This window comes from Engraulis encrasicolus, chromosome 6 (genome assembly GCF_034702125.1).
Source record: "Engraulis encrasicolus isolate BLACKSEA-1 chromosome 6, IST_EnEncr_1.0, whole genome shotgun sequence".
Classification (NCBI taxonomy): domain Eukaryota; kingdom Metazoa; phylum Chordata; class Actinopteri; order Clupeiformes; family Engraulidae; genus Engraulis; species Engraulis encrasicolus.
The window spans coordinates 18,549,891-18,564,890 of record NC_085862.1 but is presented as its reverse complement, the minus strand read 5'-3'; the positions used below and the strand labels follow the sequence as shown (position 1 = coordinate 18,564,890).

Below are 15,000 nucleotides of genomic sequence, written 5' to 3'. Positions count from 1 at the left end.
TGGCGCCATATTGACTATTAATGATCAGGGGGCTAATAATTTTGTCCTTGTCATTTTTGCCCTTTTTTGTTTGAACTCATCGTAACAATAGAAAAATCCAAATTCAACTCATTGAACATTATCTCCATGGTGTATTTGTTTCCAGAATAACAGAAACGGTGAATAATGGTAATTCTTACTGAGAAATCAAGAGAAATGTCTAATTTCAGGAGGGGGGCTAATAATATCGTCCTCAACTGTATATATTAAAGCATCACCAGCATTGGACTGCCTCCATGCTAGTGGTAGTGATAGTGTGAGAGTGTTGATGGCGTTGTCCGCATTTCAGTATTTGCTTTAGGGCGGTTCTCGGCTGAAAACCCCCTTAAGACAATCAAAAGTGGAACGTTATCCTCTAGGACCACAGCAAGCGATTGTCGTTTTCTTTGTCTTGTGCGACCTTCTAAGATAGAAATTTGCCTGTTCAAAGAGTTGCCGACCGCATATGTACACCTCGAAATAGAATGTTTGTCTCTGTGTTTACATTCTGAGATAAAATTGACAGTTTTGATTATCTTTATGTGTGAGGTGCAACCTGATGTCAGAATCGGATACAATTTTAAAGTTGTGTAGTTTGGCCCCGGCTTTAGTGTGTGCGTTAGTGACTGTACACAACTCTGCCTTCTCTGTCTCACTCCTCTCCTGTCCTCATCTCCAGGTAACACCAGATCTTACCAGCAGTGGATGCACACCGTGAAGGTGGGTTATCACACACAAAACACACACACACACACACACACACACACACACTCACACACACACACGCACACACACACGCACACACACACACACACACACACACACACACACACACACACACACACACACACACACACACACACACACACACACACACACACACACACACACACACACACACACACACACACACACACACACACAGGGGTGTGCAGCTGAGAGATTGGGGTGATGTAGAGATGGAGTTAGTAATAGCAGCTTGGCCAGATCAGAGGAAAACGGGGATGGAGAGAGATGACAGAGATGGCATAGAGAGAGACAGGAGATGGAGAAAGAGAGAGAGAGATGAGAGGAATAGAATATAGGGAGAGGAAGAGTGAGAGGGAGATGGCAGTGATTTGACATGACAGACGCTCATCTCAGAGGACTGGGTGGTCTGGCAGGAGACGTAGCGGCATCGCGATGGAGAGATTTAACAGACGGGGGGAGGGAACAGAGAGATTGATACAGAGACAAGAGGAGAAGAGCGGAGTGGAAGAGAGAAGAGAGATGCCCTGTTGAAGCAGGCCTCTGTAAAGAGAGAGAGGAATTTTGACTTTTAGCGCATTTATTGACAATTTATAAAACCATCGAGTAGAGAGACAGAGAGAGAGAGAGAGATGGTGTTGCACTGTCCCAAGGGGCACCACGTAATTGTAATCCCCTCACTTAAAAACAAACATATCAACCATGGCAGAGACTCCAGAGGAATTTTGCCGTGGTGCAAAGAAAATTTGGCCAATCACATTTCCATCACCCAAACTGGAAAATCCCACTTGGGTTAAACTAAAAAGTACCACTGGCATTTTAACAAATCACTTGCACTTGTGTGCCATATACTATAATCCCCCAATTGACTCACCATGCTATGAGGAAGAGTACATGAACAACCTGTACACAGACATCAGCCAAGTCATTTTTTAGGCCCAGGGAAATGTGCTGCCATGTGTGGACCTTAACACCAGGACTGGGCGTGAAATTGACTTTATTGACACACACGATAACATTCATGTGTTTGGCTAAAAACACTTGTACCTGTCACCAAACCTGCTCCAGAGAAACAGTCTTGACCTTGCCATCAACAAAAAAGGAAACGAGTTAGTGAACCTCTGTCAAACCCTAGGTTTGTATATGCTTAATGGCAGGATCAGAGGAGACTCTTTAGGGAGGTTTACATGTTGTTCATCCTTTGGAAGCAGTGTAGTTAATTATGCGGTTTATGACATGGACCCCAACTTCCTCAGAGCACTCACTGTCAGGTAGCAAACTCCACTCTTGACCATAACCAGATAAATCTCTTTCTCAAAAGTATGCAGCAACCCCACATTGAATCCAACAGGTTATTTGCTATGTCTCTCATTTTGGCTGATATTTAATTAATTTGTTATTTGTGTTGTTGTTATTATGTTATTATTTTACTTGTGCCGTAACTTACATTCTTATTTTTAATGTACTGCTAATCCTATTATTGTCTTATTGCCTTTGCGTTAATTTGTTGTATTTGTGTGGTTTGTTTTCTTTGGTCCATACAGAAAGGAGGAGCCTTATTCAATACAGCAGTGACCAAGGTAGGAGGGGAACAGCAGTGTTTCCCACAGAAATTTTGGAAACCATGGGGGCAGCCGCGATTTTTTGTTCCGGGGGGGGTGGGGGGAGGAGTGTGTTTTCACGCGGGCCTTGGGGGGGGGGGGGGGCTGTATTCACGCAGTGTAAATGCAAAATGGCAAAACAATGAGTACAGTATGACATTGGCGCATGGAGAAACTATAGGCCTAGGCCTACATTTCAGCCATTTATATTTTGAGAAAGAAGGCTACATAACATTTTACCCATGATATTAGTAGTACATTGTCATTTATATTTTTTAAAAATGCAGTACAGTGAATCATTTCTGTTTACAACACAGTTTCATTCGTCCCTCATGCAGGGGTCTATGTAATGAAAAAAATAATAAAACAAAATAGGAGCAGAGATAAGAATTTAAGAGTAGTATACTGTGAAATTGTTAACGCATAGACAAAAAGGGTCTAAGAGGGTAGGCTGTGCCTTTTCCCCCCACACACATAGGCGTACACATTCTACATGAGGGGTGCTGGTCACAGGGCCAGTTTTTCAAAATTCCTCCCATTAAAAGGGCTGAACAACATATTACACATTTATGTCTATATTCACATTCATTACACATTCATTTCTATATGCAGCCCGATGTCTCCTCTGCCGTGTCAATGAAGGCCTGTCACTTAACTCATTACAACTGTAAAACAAAGCCTGGGGAGTGTTAGTAAACTCATCCCAACTGTCCCTTCTCTGAAGGTTTTTTTTTATTGCTCCCAAACCCAAGTTAACTACAACAACTTGACTAGGCTTTTGATCCCTCTGTCTTTCAAGCACTTGTGGTTTTCTCTATAGGATGTATTTACTCCAGGAGGAAAATGCGAAGGAAATCGTAATTCAAATCGTTTTTTAACAAAAACGGAAATCGTAAAAAAAAAAAAAAAAAAAAAATTTTTTTTTTTTTTTACATTTTCGGAAACTATGGCGGCCAAATTTAAACTATGGCGGGCCGCCATAGTTTCCTCAATGTATGGGAAACACTGAACAGGGTGTTTGTGGACGGGTGCGTGTCTGTGCGTGCGTGCGTGCGTGCGTGCGTGCGTGCGTGCGTGCGTGCGTGCGTGCGTGCGTGCCCCAAGAGTTTCCTTTTTCCCAAACAAGTACACAGCCACAATTCCCTCAAGCCCCCTCTCTGTGTGCCCAATGCCACTGAAGCCCTCTTTGTAGAGTACACTCCATAGTGCACTTTGTAGTGCTCATATTGTCTTTTTAGTTTGCACATTTTGTTGTTGTCATAGTCCCACTGCCCGAGCACACAGACATATTGGCCCTCCAGCTCCTGTGTGCCCATTAAAGTGCGCTTGCTAGTGTGTACGTTGTTTTGTGTGATAATGGCGTGCATGCTGTTATTATCAGTTGTTCCGCACCCAGGGTGCGCACAGACATACTGGCCCCAGAGCTCCTGTGTGTACCCAGTGCTATTGATGGTACCTTTGTAGTGTGCAAGTAGTAGCTTTTGTGGCCTGCCTTTTGTTGCCTTTGAAGGCAACGTGTGCATATAGCCTTGAATATACAGTGTAGTACTTTCACATGACATAACCGTTCCATTAATTGGTTAGTAACGGTATTCATTTGGGTGATAATAAATGTATTAATTTGGGTGATAATAAATGTATTAATTTTCTTTGTATTCCAAATTAAGATTTAGAAATATTAGGGAACCAATGTTTTTTGCTGTTTGGAAAAAATAGGGTGTTTGGGGTTTGCAGGTCCAAAAGGGGTTCCCAACAGAAAAAGTTTTGGAACCACTGGCATTGTGCATTGTGTTATCGTCACTATTCCCATTCTGCAACAAGCCCACCGACATATTGCCCCCGTAGCCCTGTGTGTGCCCAGCGTTAATGACGGTGCCTTTGTAGTACACAAACAATATTTTTTATTGTGTGCATTTTGATGTTTTTGTAGTGTGCATAATCAGGAGACATATTGGCCCCGTAGCCCTGTGTGTGTACCCACTGTTAATGATTAACCCTTTGTAGTCCAATATGTCCCTGCACTCACTCAGATTAGCGATGCTCCTCTCTGATCCTCACTCATTTGTTTTGATAGCGTCTCTGATTGTTGTTCCTTTGTTCTCCTCTGTTCTCTATTTTTCTTTCCTGTCCATTTTTTCTCTTCACTCTTTTCCTCTCCTCTTTTTTCTGTCTTTTTTGGTTCTCTATCGTTCAGACCAAGAGTCACGTCAAGCAAGGCTTTAGGGGAATGCGCAGTCGACTCAAGCAAAGGGTGAGACACACACACACACACACACACACACACACACTTCACACGCAGTCTCAATTACTGAGTATGTAGTCTTCTCATTCACATGCTCATATTGTCCATGTAGATGTGTTTTAAACATGGATACTCCCTTAAAAACAGAATTGTAGAGAGAGAGAGAAAGAGAGCAGCCACACACAGTTTCACACAGTCTGCTGTCACACACACACATGCACATGCACATGCACATGCACATGCACACACACACGCACACACACACACACACACACACACACACACACACACACACACACACACACACACACACACACACACACACACACACACACACACACACACACACACTTTTCGGCTGCTTTATATGTACCGTGTGGCGTGCGAGCCAGGCGCTGGTGGGGTTTCTAATGAGTGCTGAGGCTCTGCTGTAGTGCTTTGTTCGGGGTGCGTACATTTTTAACGGCACTGCCGCGGGCTAGCGCCTGTCATGTAGCACACCCAGCCCAACCTCTGGTCTGGACTCATCGGTGGTGAGCGGCTGCTTTCTTCAAAGTGCAGCGTAACCACATGTATGTTTTCATAAAGCACTACTACTTTGATAACGCTATTCAGCCTGGACCCTCTCCTCTCCTCTCCTCTGCTCACTTCATTTCTCCTCTCCTCTCCTCTCCTCTCCTCTCCTCTCCTCTCCTCTCCTCTCCTCTCCTCTCCTCTCCTCTCCTCTACTCTACTCTACTGTACTCTACTCTCCTCTACTCTACTCACTTAATTTCTCCTCTCCTCTCCTCTCCTTTCCTCTGCTCTCTTCTTCTCTCCTCTCCTCTGCTCTCCTCTCTCCTCCTCTGCTCTACTCTCCTCTCCTCTCCTCTCCTCTCCTCTCCTCTCCTCTCCTCTCCTCTCCTCACTTAATTTCTTCTCTCCTCTCCTCTCGCATCTTCTCCTCATCCCCTCTCCTCTCCTCTCCTCTCCTCTTTTCTCCACCTAGCAAGCAGAGAAGGAGAGAAAAAAAGAGGGGAGGAAAGGGAAATGGAGATGAAGATGGAGATGGAGTGAGGGGGTAAAGGGAGGCAGAGAGAGAGGGGATAGAAAGAGAAGTTGGCAGAGAGATGGAGAGATGTAAAGATGAGAAGAGTGGTGGTGAAAGGCTGTTGAAAGAGTGTGACTCCAGAGGCAGATAGACATGGAGATGGCAACAGCAGATTTTTCAGACTTTTGTCATCACCTTTAAAAACAGAACAATAGGTGGAAGATGCAGCGTGTGTGCGTGCGTGTGCGTCAGCGCGCGCCTACAGATGTGACCTGTGCAGGAGATGATTCCAAAGGTGTGTGCGCGTGTCTGTGTGCGTGTGCGTGTTGGTGTCTGTGTGCGTATGTGTGTGAGCTTAAGTGTGAGTGAGAAGTGGAGGAGAGAAATAGGGCGCACCTGTGAGAGCTTGAAGATGTTCAGATGAGCGAACGGCAACAGGTACCGTCTAGTGCATCATCTCTAGCCAATCACACTGAGCCTTCATCTCAGATCAGGAGGGCGAGGGCCGTTGGACTTATGCATAATGGAGTAGAGAGATGTAGAGTGACCTTGGAGCCCAGATCAGTGCGATTTGCTTTATACATTAATGTGTAATGCATTGTGTGATGTTGAATAACCTTCATCCCAGATGATGACCCTGATGAGATCACATGACACACGCGTGGCGTTCAGCATTAGCATCAGCAAGAGCTAGCGTAGCGTGCCCTCGGGGCTTCGCTAGTGCACCTCAGTTGAATCGGTTTGGACAGAAAACTTTTTTTGTATAATAATCACTGACTATGTCTCTCTACTTATGTCTTTCTGATCTGTCTACTGTATCTGTCTATTCTGGCCTATCTATCTATCTATCTATCTATCTATCTATCTATCTATCTATCTATCTATCTATCTATCTATCTGTCTATCTGTCTATCTGTCTGTCTGTCTGTCTGTCGTAGGGAGAGGAGGATGACGGTTCATGTGGAGGTGGGTCTCCCACCAGCACCAAGAGTCTGTCTCCACGGCGACTACAGAAGAGACGGAAGGTGAGGAGTACAGCACCTGCATTGCACTCTCCTCCTCTCCTCTTTCCTCCACATCCCTTCTTTCTTATTCTCTCCTCTCATCTATCCTCTCCTCTCCTCTCCTCTTTCCTCCTTTCCATTCCTCTCCTCTCCTCTTTCCCTCTCCTTTCCTCTCCTTTCCTCTCATATTGCCTCCTGTCCTGTCCTCCACATCCCTTCTTTCTTACACTCTCCTCTCCTTTCCTCTCCTCTTTCCTCTTTTCCTTTCCTCCACATCCCTTCTTTTTCCACTCTTGTCTCCTCTCCTCTCAACTTTCCTTCCTTCCACTCTGCTATCCTTTTTCCACTTATCCTCTCTTCTTTCCATCTTTACCCCTCCTCCTTTCCTCTCTTCTTCTCCTCTCTGGCCTGCCTTTCTCTTCTGCAATCCTTCCACACTTTCCTTTCATTCTTTTCACTCTCTTTTCTTAATCTACCATTTCCTATCATTTGCTACTTCCATCTTGTCTTTCTTGGCTTCCCTCCTCTCCTTCCCTTCCATGCCCTCGCTCTCCTCGTCTCTCCTTTCCTTTCACATCCTCCTCTCCTCTCATCTCCTCTCTTCTCCTCTCCTCTCATCTCATCTCATCTCATCTCATCTCATCTCATCTCATCTCCTCTTCTCTCCTCTCTCTCTCTCATCTCATCTCATCTCATCTCATCTCATCTCATCTCATCTCATCTCTCTCCTCTCCTCTCCTCTCCTCTCCTCTCCTCTCTCCTCTCTCCTCTCATCTCATCTCATCTCATCTCATCTCATCTCATCTCATCTCCTCTCTCCTCTCATCTCATCTCATCTCATCTCATCTCATCTCATCTCATCTCATCTCATCTCTCTCCTCTCCTCTCCTCTCCTCTCCTGCTGCATCATGTGTATTCCTGTCTGGTGTATTCCTCTCTCCCTCCCCCCCCCTCTCCCTCTCCCTCTCCCTCTCTCTCTCCCTCTCTCTCTCTCTCTCTCTCTCTCTCTCTCTCTCTCTCTCTCTCTCTCTCTCTCTCTCTCTCTCACGTCGTGTGAGGTTAGAGGTTACTGCTGTGCTCTTCTCCCGTCTCCTCTGCCTCTCTCTCTCCCTCTCTTCGCTTCATCCCTCTCTCCTCTCCTCTGCGTGTAGTCTATGTGTTCTGTTCTTCTTGTCTGCCATTCACAGCTGCCCCTCTCAGCCCTCAGCTGCCCTTCACACTGACTGACAGCTACAGTGGTCTGCAGGGGTGTGTGTGTGTCTTTGTGTGTGTGTGTGTGCGTGTGCGTGTGTGTGCGTCCATGTGCATTTGCAGAAGGGTGTGTGTGTGTCCTCCCTGTTTCTGTCTCTATGTATGTGAGAGTGTATGGAAGAGTATGTGTGGGTGCGTGCGTGCGTGTCTGCGTGTGGTCATGCATACTACGTATGTTCTTCTTGTCCTCCATGTCTGTCCTTCTGTCTATCCTGTGTGTCTGTTTCCTCCATACTGCACTCTTTTCTTCATACTCATGCCATACTGTGTCCTCCATCCTGCTTCCTCCATACTCTACTGTTTCCTCCATTGTCTATTGTTTCATCTACAGAATGCTGTGTTCCTCTTCATCCTTCCTCTATGCCAGGGGTGTCAAACTCAAGGCCCAGGGGCCGGGTGTGAAGCGCCAAATCGTTTAATACGGCCCCAGATTTGAAAAAAAAAAAAGTCCAAAGAAGTAAGTCTCTCTCTAGCCCATTACAAAGGTGCTGCAGTTGTCTGAGATTTCAGCTTTTCAACTCTTCAGAATAAATGTACCTTTTTTGCTCGCCGTTTAAAGTCAATGCTTCTGATATCCACTTCGAGTTGGTTTACTGCTATTGTGCTTCCAAGATGAAGCAGAAATGTGCGGTATATTGCAATGAAATTACTGGTCCGGCCCACTTACCATAGCAACCAAGGAAAATTGTAAAACATAGCTTTTCTGATTCCTTACACTCTGTGGTTTCCAAAAATATATAGTTTTCATAATCCCCCCAAAAAATGAACGGAATTACACAAGGAACCTAACTAACTTGAGATCAAATAGGCTGTATGTGGCCCCTGACCTGAAATGAGTTTGACACCCCTGGTCTATACTGTTTCCTCTGATACTGTATCTTCATTCTGTGTTCTCCATACGTCATCTCCATACTGCATCTACATACTTCATCTCCATACTGTTTCCTCTACACTATTTCCTCTGTACTAGGGATGCAAACGATTAATCGACTTTATCGATCAATGCGTTAATCGATTTTAAAAAATCATCGCAATTAATCAACAATTCAACTGACAAGAGATCCAGGTGAAATGGGCATGTGAAGAGTGTGTGTGAAGAGGGGTCTGAATAGTGTGAATATTTAAATCACCTTTGGATTAAATAATTGAAATAGAATTAATTTAAATGTGGCATTTAAATTAATTTTTTTAGATTTAGACTTTTTCGAGAAACATTGAGATTTCGGGGTGAAATCGCCGCTTATTAATTAATCGTAAGTCGATCAATACGGCTATCAACTAATGATTAATGAATTAATAGATCATTTGCATCCCTACTCTGTACTGTATCCTCGATCCTGTTTCCGTCATGCTGTACAGTAGCGTGTCCTCCATTTTGTTTCCTGTTCTAGCACGTTGTCTTCTTCCTTTCCTGATTCCTCTCCTCTTCTTCTTCTTCTTCTTTCCACGTCTCTTGTGTGTCTGTCCTCCTCCCTTCTTCCTCTCTTCCTTTCATGGCCCCTTTCTCTCCCTCTCCCTTTTCCTCTCATTTTCTCTGCTCTTATCACCAATCACCCCGTCCTCCTCTTATCCCTGTCTTCTTCCTCTTCCTTTTTTCTTCTCCTCCTGTTCCCAATTGATCCCTACTTGCCTTCCCTCTCTCCTCCTCACCTTCCCTCTCTCCTCCTCACCTTCCCTCTCTCCTCCTCCTCACCTTCCCTCTCTCCTCCATCTCCCTTTTCCTGTCCTCCTTCCACCTCTTCTCCTCTCCCATCTTTTCCTTCTCCCCTCTGCTCTCCTCTCCTTTCCTCTGTTCTCCTCTCCTCTCTCCTCCCCTCCTTCCCACCTCCTCTCCTCTCCTCTTCCTCTCCTCTCCTCCTCTCGTCTGCTATCCTCTCCTCCTTTTCCTCTCCTCTCCTCTTCTCTCCTCTTGTTCTTCCCCCTTCCTGTCCTCTTCCTCTCCTCTTCTCTCCCTCTCCCTCTCCTCTCTCCTCTCCCCCTGACACCAAGGCCTCCTCCTCCACTGTCCACCCTGTGTCCCTGAGTTGTATGGATGCCCTGCTGCTCAAGGTAGCGGGGGTAGGGGTCAGGAGTACAGACGACGTCTTTGTGAGTACAGCTGTGGAGCTGTGCGGAGTAGAGGTGTGTGGAGTAAAACTGTGCACTGTGCGCTGTACCGACTTGACCAGAGCTGCGTTAGGGCCTCCGCACACCGGCTCCGACAAAGAGCGGAACACTGCTCTGCCAACGTTTGATTCCACTGATTTCAATATTGCCAAGCACACACCGGCGCCAATGTCCCCGTACGTCTGTGGATGTTGTCTGCTGATTATGGCTGGGCTCTGGTTTGTCAGAGCCTCCCTTTGTGTATTCATGCTCTGCTGCGCTGAAATTGACCATTCATGGTAGGGCTGCACAATATATAAAAAATGTATCAATATCGTGATATCAGGAATGGCGATATGCGTATCGTGAAAATGACTTAAAAATCTGTGCTGTCCAATCACTAGCTGAATGTCAACAAATGCGCGAGAAGCCCGCCATGACCAAAGCCGCGCCCCCCACACAGACCGCCAAATTAGTGACAAGAAAAGCACGCGGCTACATTTCTAAATATCGTTATCGAGGTATTGCATGCTGTTATCGAGTATCGATTTTTCTTCTGATATCGTGCAGCCCTAATTCATGGTTTGTAGCACGTCTGCGCCAGTGTGCAAGCGGGGGTAACCGAAGTTGTCGGAAGCGATAGTGCTCCGTAGTGCTGTCGGAACCGGGTGCAGAGGCCATTGTGCTCCATGACACTGCACTGAGCTGACATGTGCCATACTCTTCTGTTCTACACTGAGCTGTGAGCTGGGCTGTGCTGCTCTACTTGACACTGTGCTGAGCCTGTGTTTGCTCACCTCTGCTGTGCTACGTCATTCTAAACCTAGCTCTGACCAACGCTGTACTATGCTGTTCTACTATGCACCATGCTTTTCTGAGCTATGCTATTGCTATAGCTATGCTACTGTTATGCTTTGCACTGGGCTTTTCTGAGCTGTGCTACGCTATGCTGCTGTATGCTGAGTTATAAGCTGTACTGTACTGCTCTGCTTTGCACTAAGCTATGCTGTGCTTTGCTGTTCAACTTAACACTGTGCTGAGCTGTGTTGCGCTGTGTGCTCTGTATTCGAGCTATTGGTATGTGCTCAAAATATACACCGCTGTGCTATGCTATTGTCCTTTACACTGTTTTAAGCTGTGCTGTTCTACGCGGAGCTATGTGCTGTGCTCTGCTCTCTGCTGTGCTGTGCTCCTTCCTTCTAAGCTGTGCCATCCTGTGCTGTTCGGGATCGGCCCATTAGTCCGACAGCCCACAAGTCAGACAATAAGCCATAGAGCAGCATAATAAGAATCCAACTAGTACGGCATCCCTTTAGTCCGACAGATGTGCACGACACCCAGGCTACTTGCCTTAGGGTTAGGGTTAGGAATTGTTTTGGTTTGGAAACGTGCTATTCTACATGGAGCTACTGTATGTGCTATGCTCTGCAGTGCTCGTCTCTGCTGTGCTGTGCTGGGCTGTGCTGGGCTGTGTGTTCCGCTCGTAAGCATGGGGCCTAAGATATATAGATGAGAACTATTATGTGTTTTATTGCCGTCTTGCTCTCTTTCACACATATTGTATACACACACACACACACACACACACACACACACACACACACACACACACACACACACACACACACACACACACACACACACACACACACAGTAGTTCTGATGGTTGGATCTATATGAGCATTGCTCATGGGAGATGGGCTCTCTCTCTCTCTCTCTCTCTCTCTCTCTCTCTCTCTCTCTCTCTCTCTCTCTCTCTCTCTCTCTCTCGCTCTCTCTCTCTCTCTCTCTCTCTCTCTCTCTCTCTCTCTCTCTCTCTCTCTGTCATTCCTTTGTGTCGCTGCCATTCTGCTCTCGTCCCCAGATCCCCATGCTCTCTCATGATACAGGAGACACACACACACATACTTATTCAATCATTCATTCACTCACTCTCTCACATACACTCACACTCAGATACACACACACACACTCCTGCTCTCTCATGGCATAGGACACGGCTCTCTAGACATTGTGACAGCACCCCAGGAACCTTGAATTTACAGCACATACATACACATACCCAGACACACACACACACACACACACACACACACACACACACACACAAATACACTGGCCCTCATGAATGTGTGTGTGTGTGTGTGTGTGTGTGTGTGTGTGTGTGTGTGTGGGTCAGTGGTGTGTGCTCTGCTCTGCTGTGCTGTGCTGTGTTGCCATCCCAGTGGGGATTTGGGGCTTCACATCGATCCAGACTTCATCCTCCCTCGCCTCCAGTGGGCCTAGACACACACACACACACACACACACACACACACAGACACACACACACACACACACACACACACACACACACACACACACACACACACACACACACACACACACACACACACACACACACACACACACACACACACACACACACACACACACACACACACACACACACACACACACATACGCTGACATGAACACACACATACACACTGAAATGAACTCACACACTCAGACACACACAATCCCAGTCGCACACATGTACTCACGCATATTCTCTCTCCAACCGCTGCAGGCAGCTGTCTGTACATGTGCATGCATAGTGTGTATGGTATGGTAGTGTGTGTTTGCATAGTGTGTATGGTATGGTAGTGTGTGTTTGCATAGTGTGTATGGTAGTGTGTGTTTGCATAGTGTGTATGGTAGTGTGTGTGCAGGCTCATGTGTGAGTGTGTGTCCACATAGAATGGAAACATGAAAATGCAGTATTTCATAGCAATGGCGGATCTGTCTGAGACTGTGTGTGGTGGTGTGTCACAGTGGCGGGACAGTGGAGTGGAGGGACATCACTGCCATGTGTGTGTGTGTGTGTGTGTGTGTGTGTGTGTGTGTGTGTGTATGTGTATGTGTGTACCTGTGTGTCATTTTTCATGGACCATCATAAACACACGCACGCACGCACGCACACACACACACACACACACACACACACACACACACACACACACACACACACACACACACACACACACACACACACACACACACACACACATCCCATGCCTGTGTAGCCATGCACATGTATGAGATAGCTGGACCCCCCGTGATGCGATTTGAGGCATGTTTGTTTACACGGTCTGGATAGCACACACGCACACATACACACACATCTCTCTCTCTCTCTCTCTCTCTCTCTCTCTCTCTCTCTGTCTCTCTCTCTCTCTCTCTCTCTCTCTCTCTCTCTCTCTCTCTCTCTCTCTCTCTCTCTCTCTCTCTCTCTCTCTGAGGCGCATGTTTACACACTCTGCTCTGGGCCAGTGGCCACTTATCATTCATCATTCTCATTCACACACACACACACAACACTCACTCAACACTCACTCACACACACACACACACATGGATGTGCACACCACCCATTCACATACAAACACACACACACACACACACACACACACACACACACACACACACACACACACACACACACACACACATGGATGCGCACACCACACATTCACATACAAACACACACACACACACACACACGCACACACAAACATACATAAATGCACACACACACACACACACACTCACACACACACACACACACACACACACACACACACACACACACGCACACACAAACATACATAAATGCACACACACAGACTCTCACATACTTGCACACAAAAGCGCACAAGCACACACACACACACACACACACACACACACACACACACACACACACCCGCGCGCGCATAGCCTTGGACCGTACAAGGCCACCGCTCCGCCTCAGTCTGCTCCTGGATGTGTGTTGAGGGGCGGAGTGTTTGCTTTCTGTTTATTTTCAGTTTGTTTATTTATTTATTTATGGGCTTGTTTACTTATTTGCTTGTTTATTTATAAAAGAGAAGAGTGTTCTCCCCCTCACTCTTTAATTAGCGGGTGGCTATTCTCCCGTGTTGCTGCCGACAGGGGGAAGGGGTGCGCGCATGTGGGCGTGCTTGCATGCGCGTGTATGTGCGTGAGTGTGTATGGTGTGTGTGGTGGTGGTGGTGGCTGTGTGTGTGGTGGTGGAGGTTGGGTTGGGGGGTGGTGGCAGAGAGAGGGCTCCCAATTAGCCTGTTTTTCCCTTTTTTTTACTCTCCTTTGAAAGGGCGTCCTGGACACACACACACAAGCACAGACACACACACACACACACACACACACACACACACACACACACACACACACACGCTGACACTGATACTGTCACACACACATGCGAGCACACAGTGACGCATACACACACACACACACACACACACACATACACAGACACACACACACTTGCACACAGCCACAGTAGCATCAGCGTGGGCAGCCGCCACCCCTCAGCCCCGCTCCTCTCCTCGTCATGGTAACGGGGCCCTTGGGATCGCCGCTTCACGGGCTTTGGAGACATGGCCGCTCCCAAAGAGCAGGAGGGCTGTGTGTGTGTGTGTGTGTTTGTGAGTGTGCGTGTGCGTGTGTGTGTGTGATGAAAATGATCCGAAGCCCACTCTGTCCCTCAGCCATGAAGATTTGGATAGCGATGATCAGGGGAACAGAACTATTGGCCAGCTAGCATAAATACACTTACGTAGGCATGCACACGCAGACACACACGCAGAGACACACGCAGAGACACACGCAGACACACGCACGCACTTACGCATGCACACACAGCACATACACACACACACACACACACACACACACACACACACACACACACACACACACACACACACACACACACACACACACACACACACACACACACACACACACACAGGTCAGTGACAGTCAATAAGGGTTTGCACAAGGAAAAATGTAAAAAATGTTTCAATACTTCTAAGCACTTCCATTGGATTTGCTAAAATGTATATTTTGCATTTCTGTGTGTTTGATACAGTGTCAAAAAGCTTTTGAGCATTTTTTTTTTTACAAAAGTTCTGGTTGCCCCTGTCAAATGGTACAACGGCAATAAAAAATGCA

At 46.6% G+C, this 15,000-nt stretch overlaps 1 protein-coding gene across 1 annotated transcript in view; it reads left to right on the top strand.

Annotated features, from left to right (window-relative positions):
• The window catches only part of dennd1b (DENN/MADD domain containing 1B), a 198,039-nt gene that overhangs the window by 172,752 nt on the left and 10,287 nt on the right, over positions 1 to 15,000 (top strand). Inside the window, exons 17-21 of the mRNA XM_063200823.1 lie at positions 698 to 738; positions 2,310 to 2,345; positions 4,561 to 4,617; positions 6,577 to 6,663; positions 9,883 to 10,014. Coding sequence (XP_063056893.1) covers positions 698 to 738; positions 2,310 to 2,345; positions 4,561 to 4,617; positions 6,577 to 6,663; positions 9,883 to 10,014 — 353 coding nt within the window. The remainder of the gene's footprint in view (positions 1 to 697; positions 739 to 2,309; positions 2,346 to 4,560; positions 4,618 to 6,576; positions 6,664 to 9,882; positions 10,015 to 15,000) is intronic.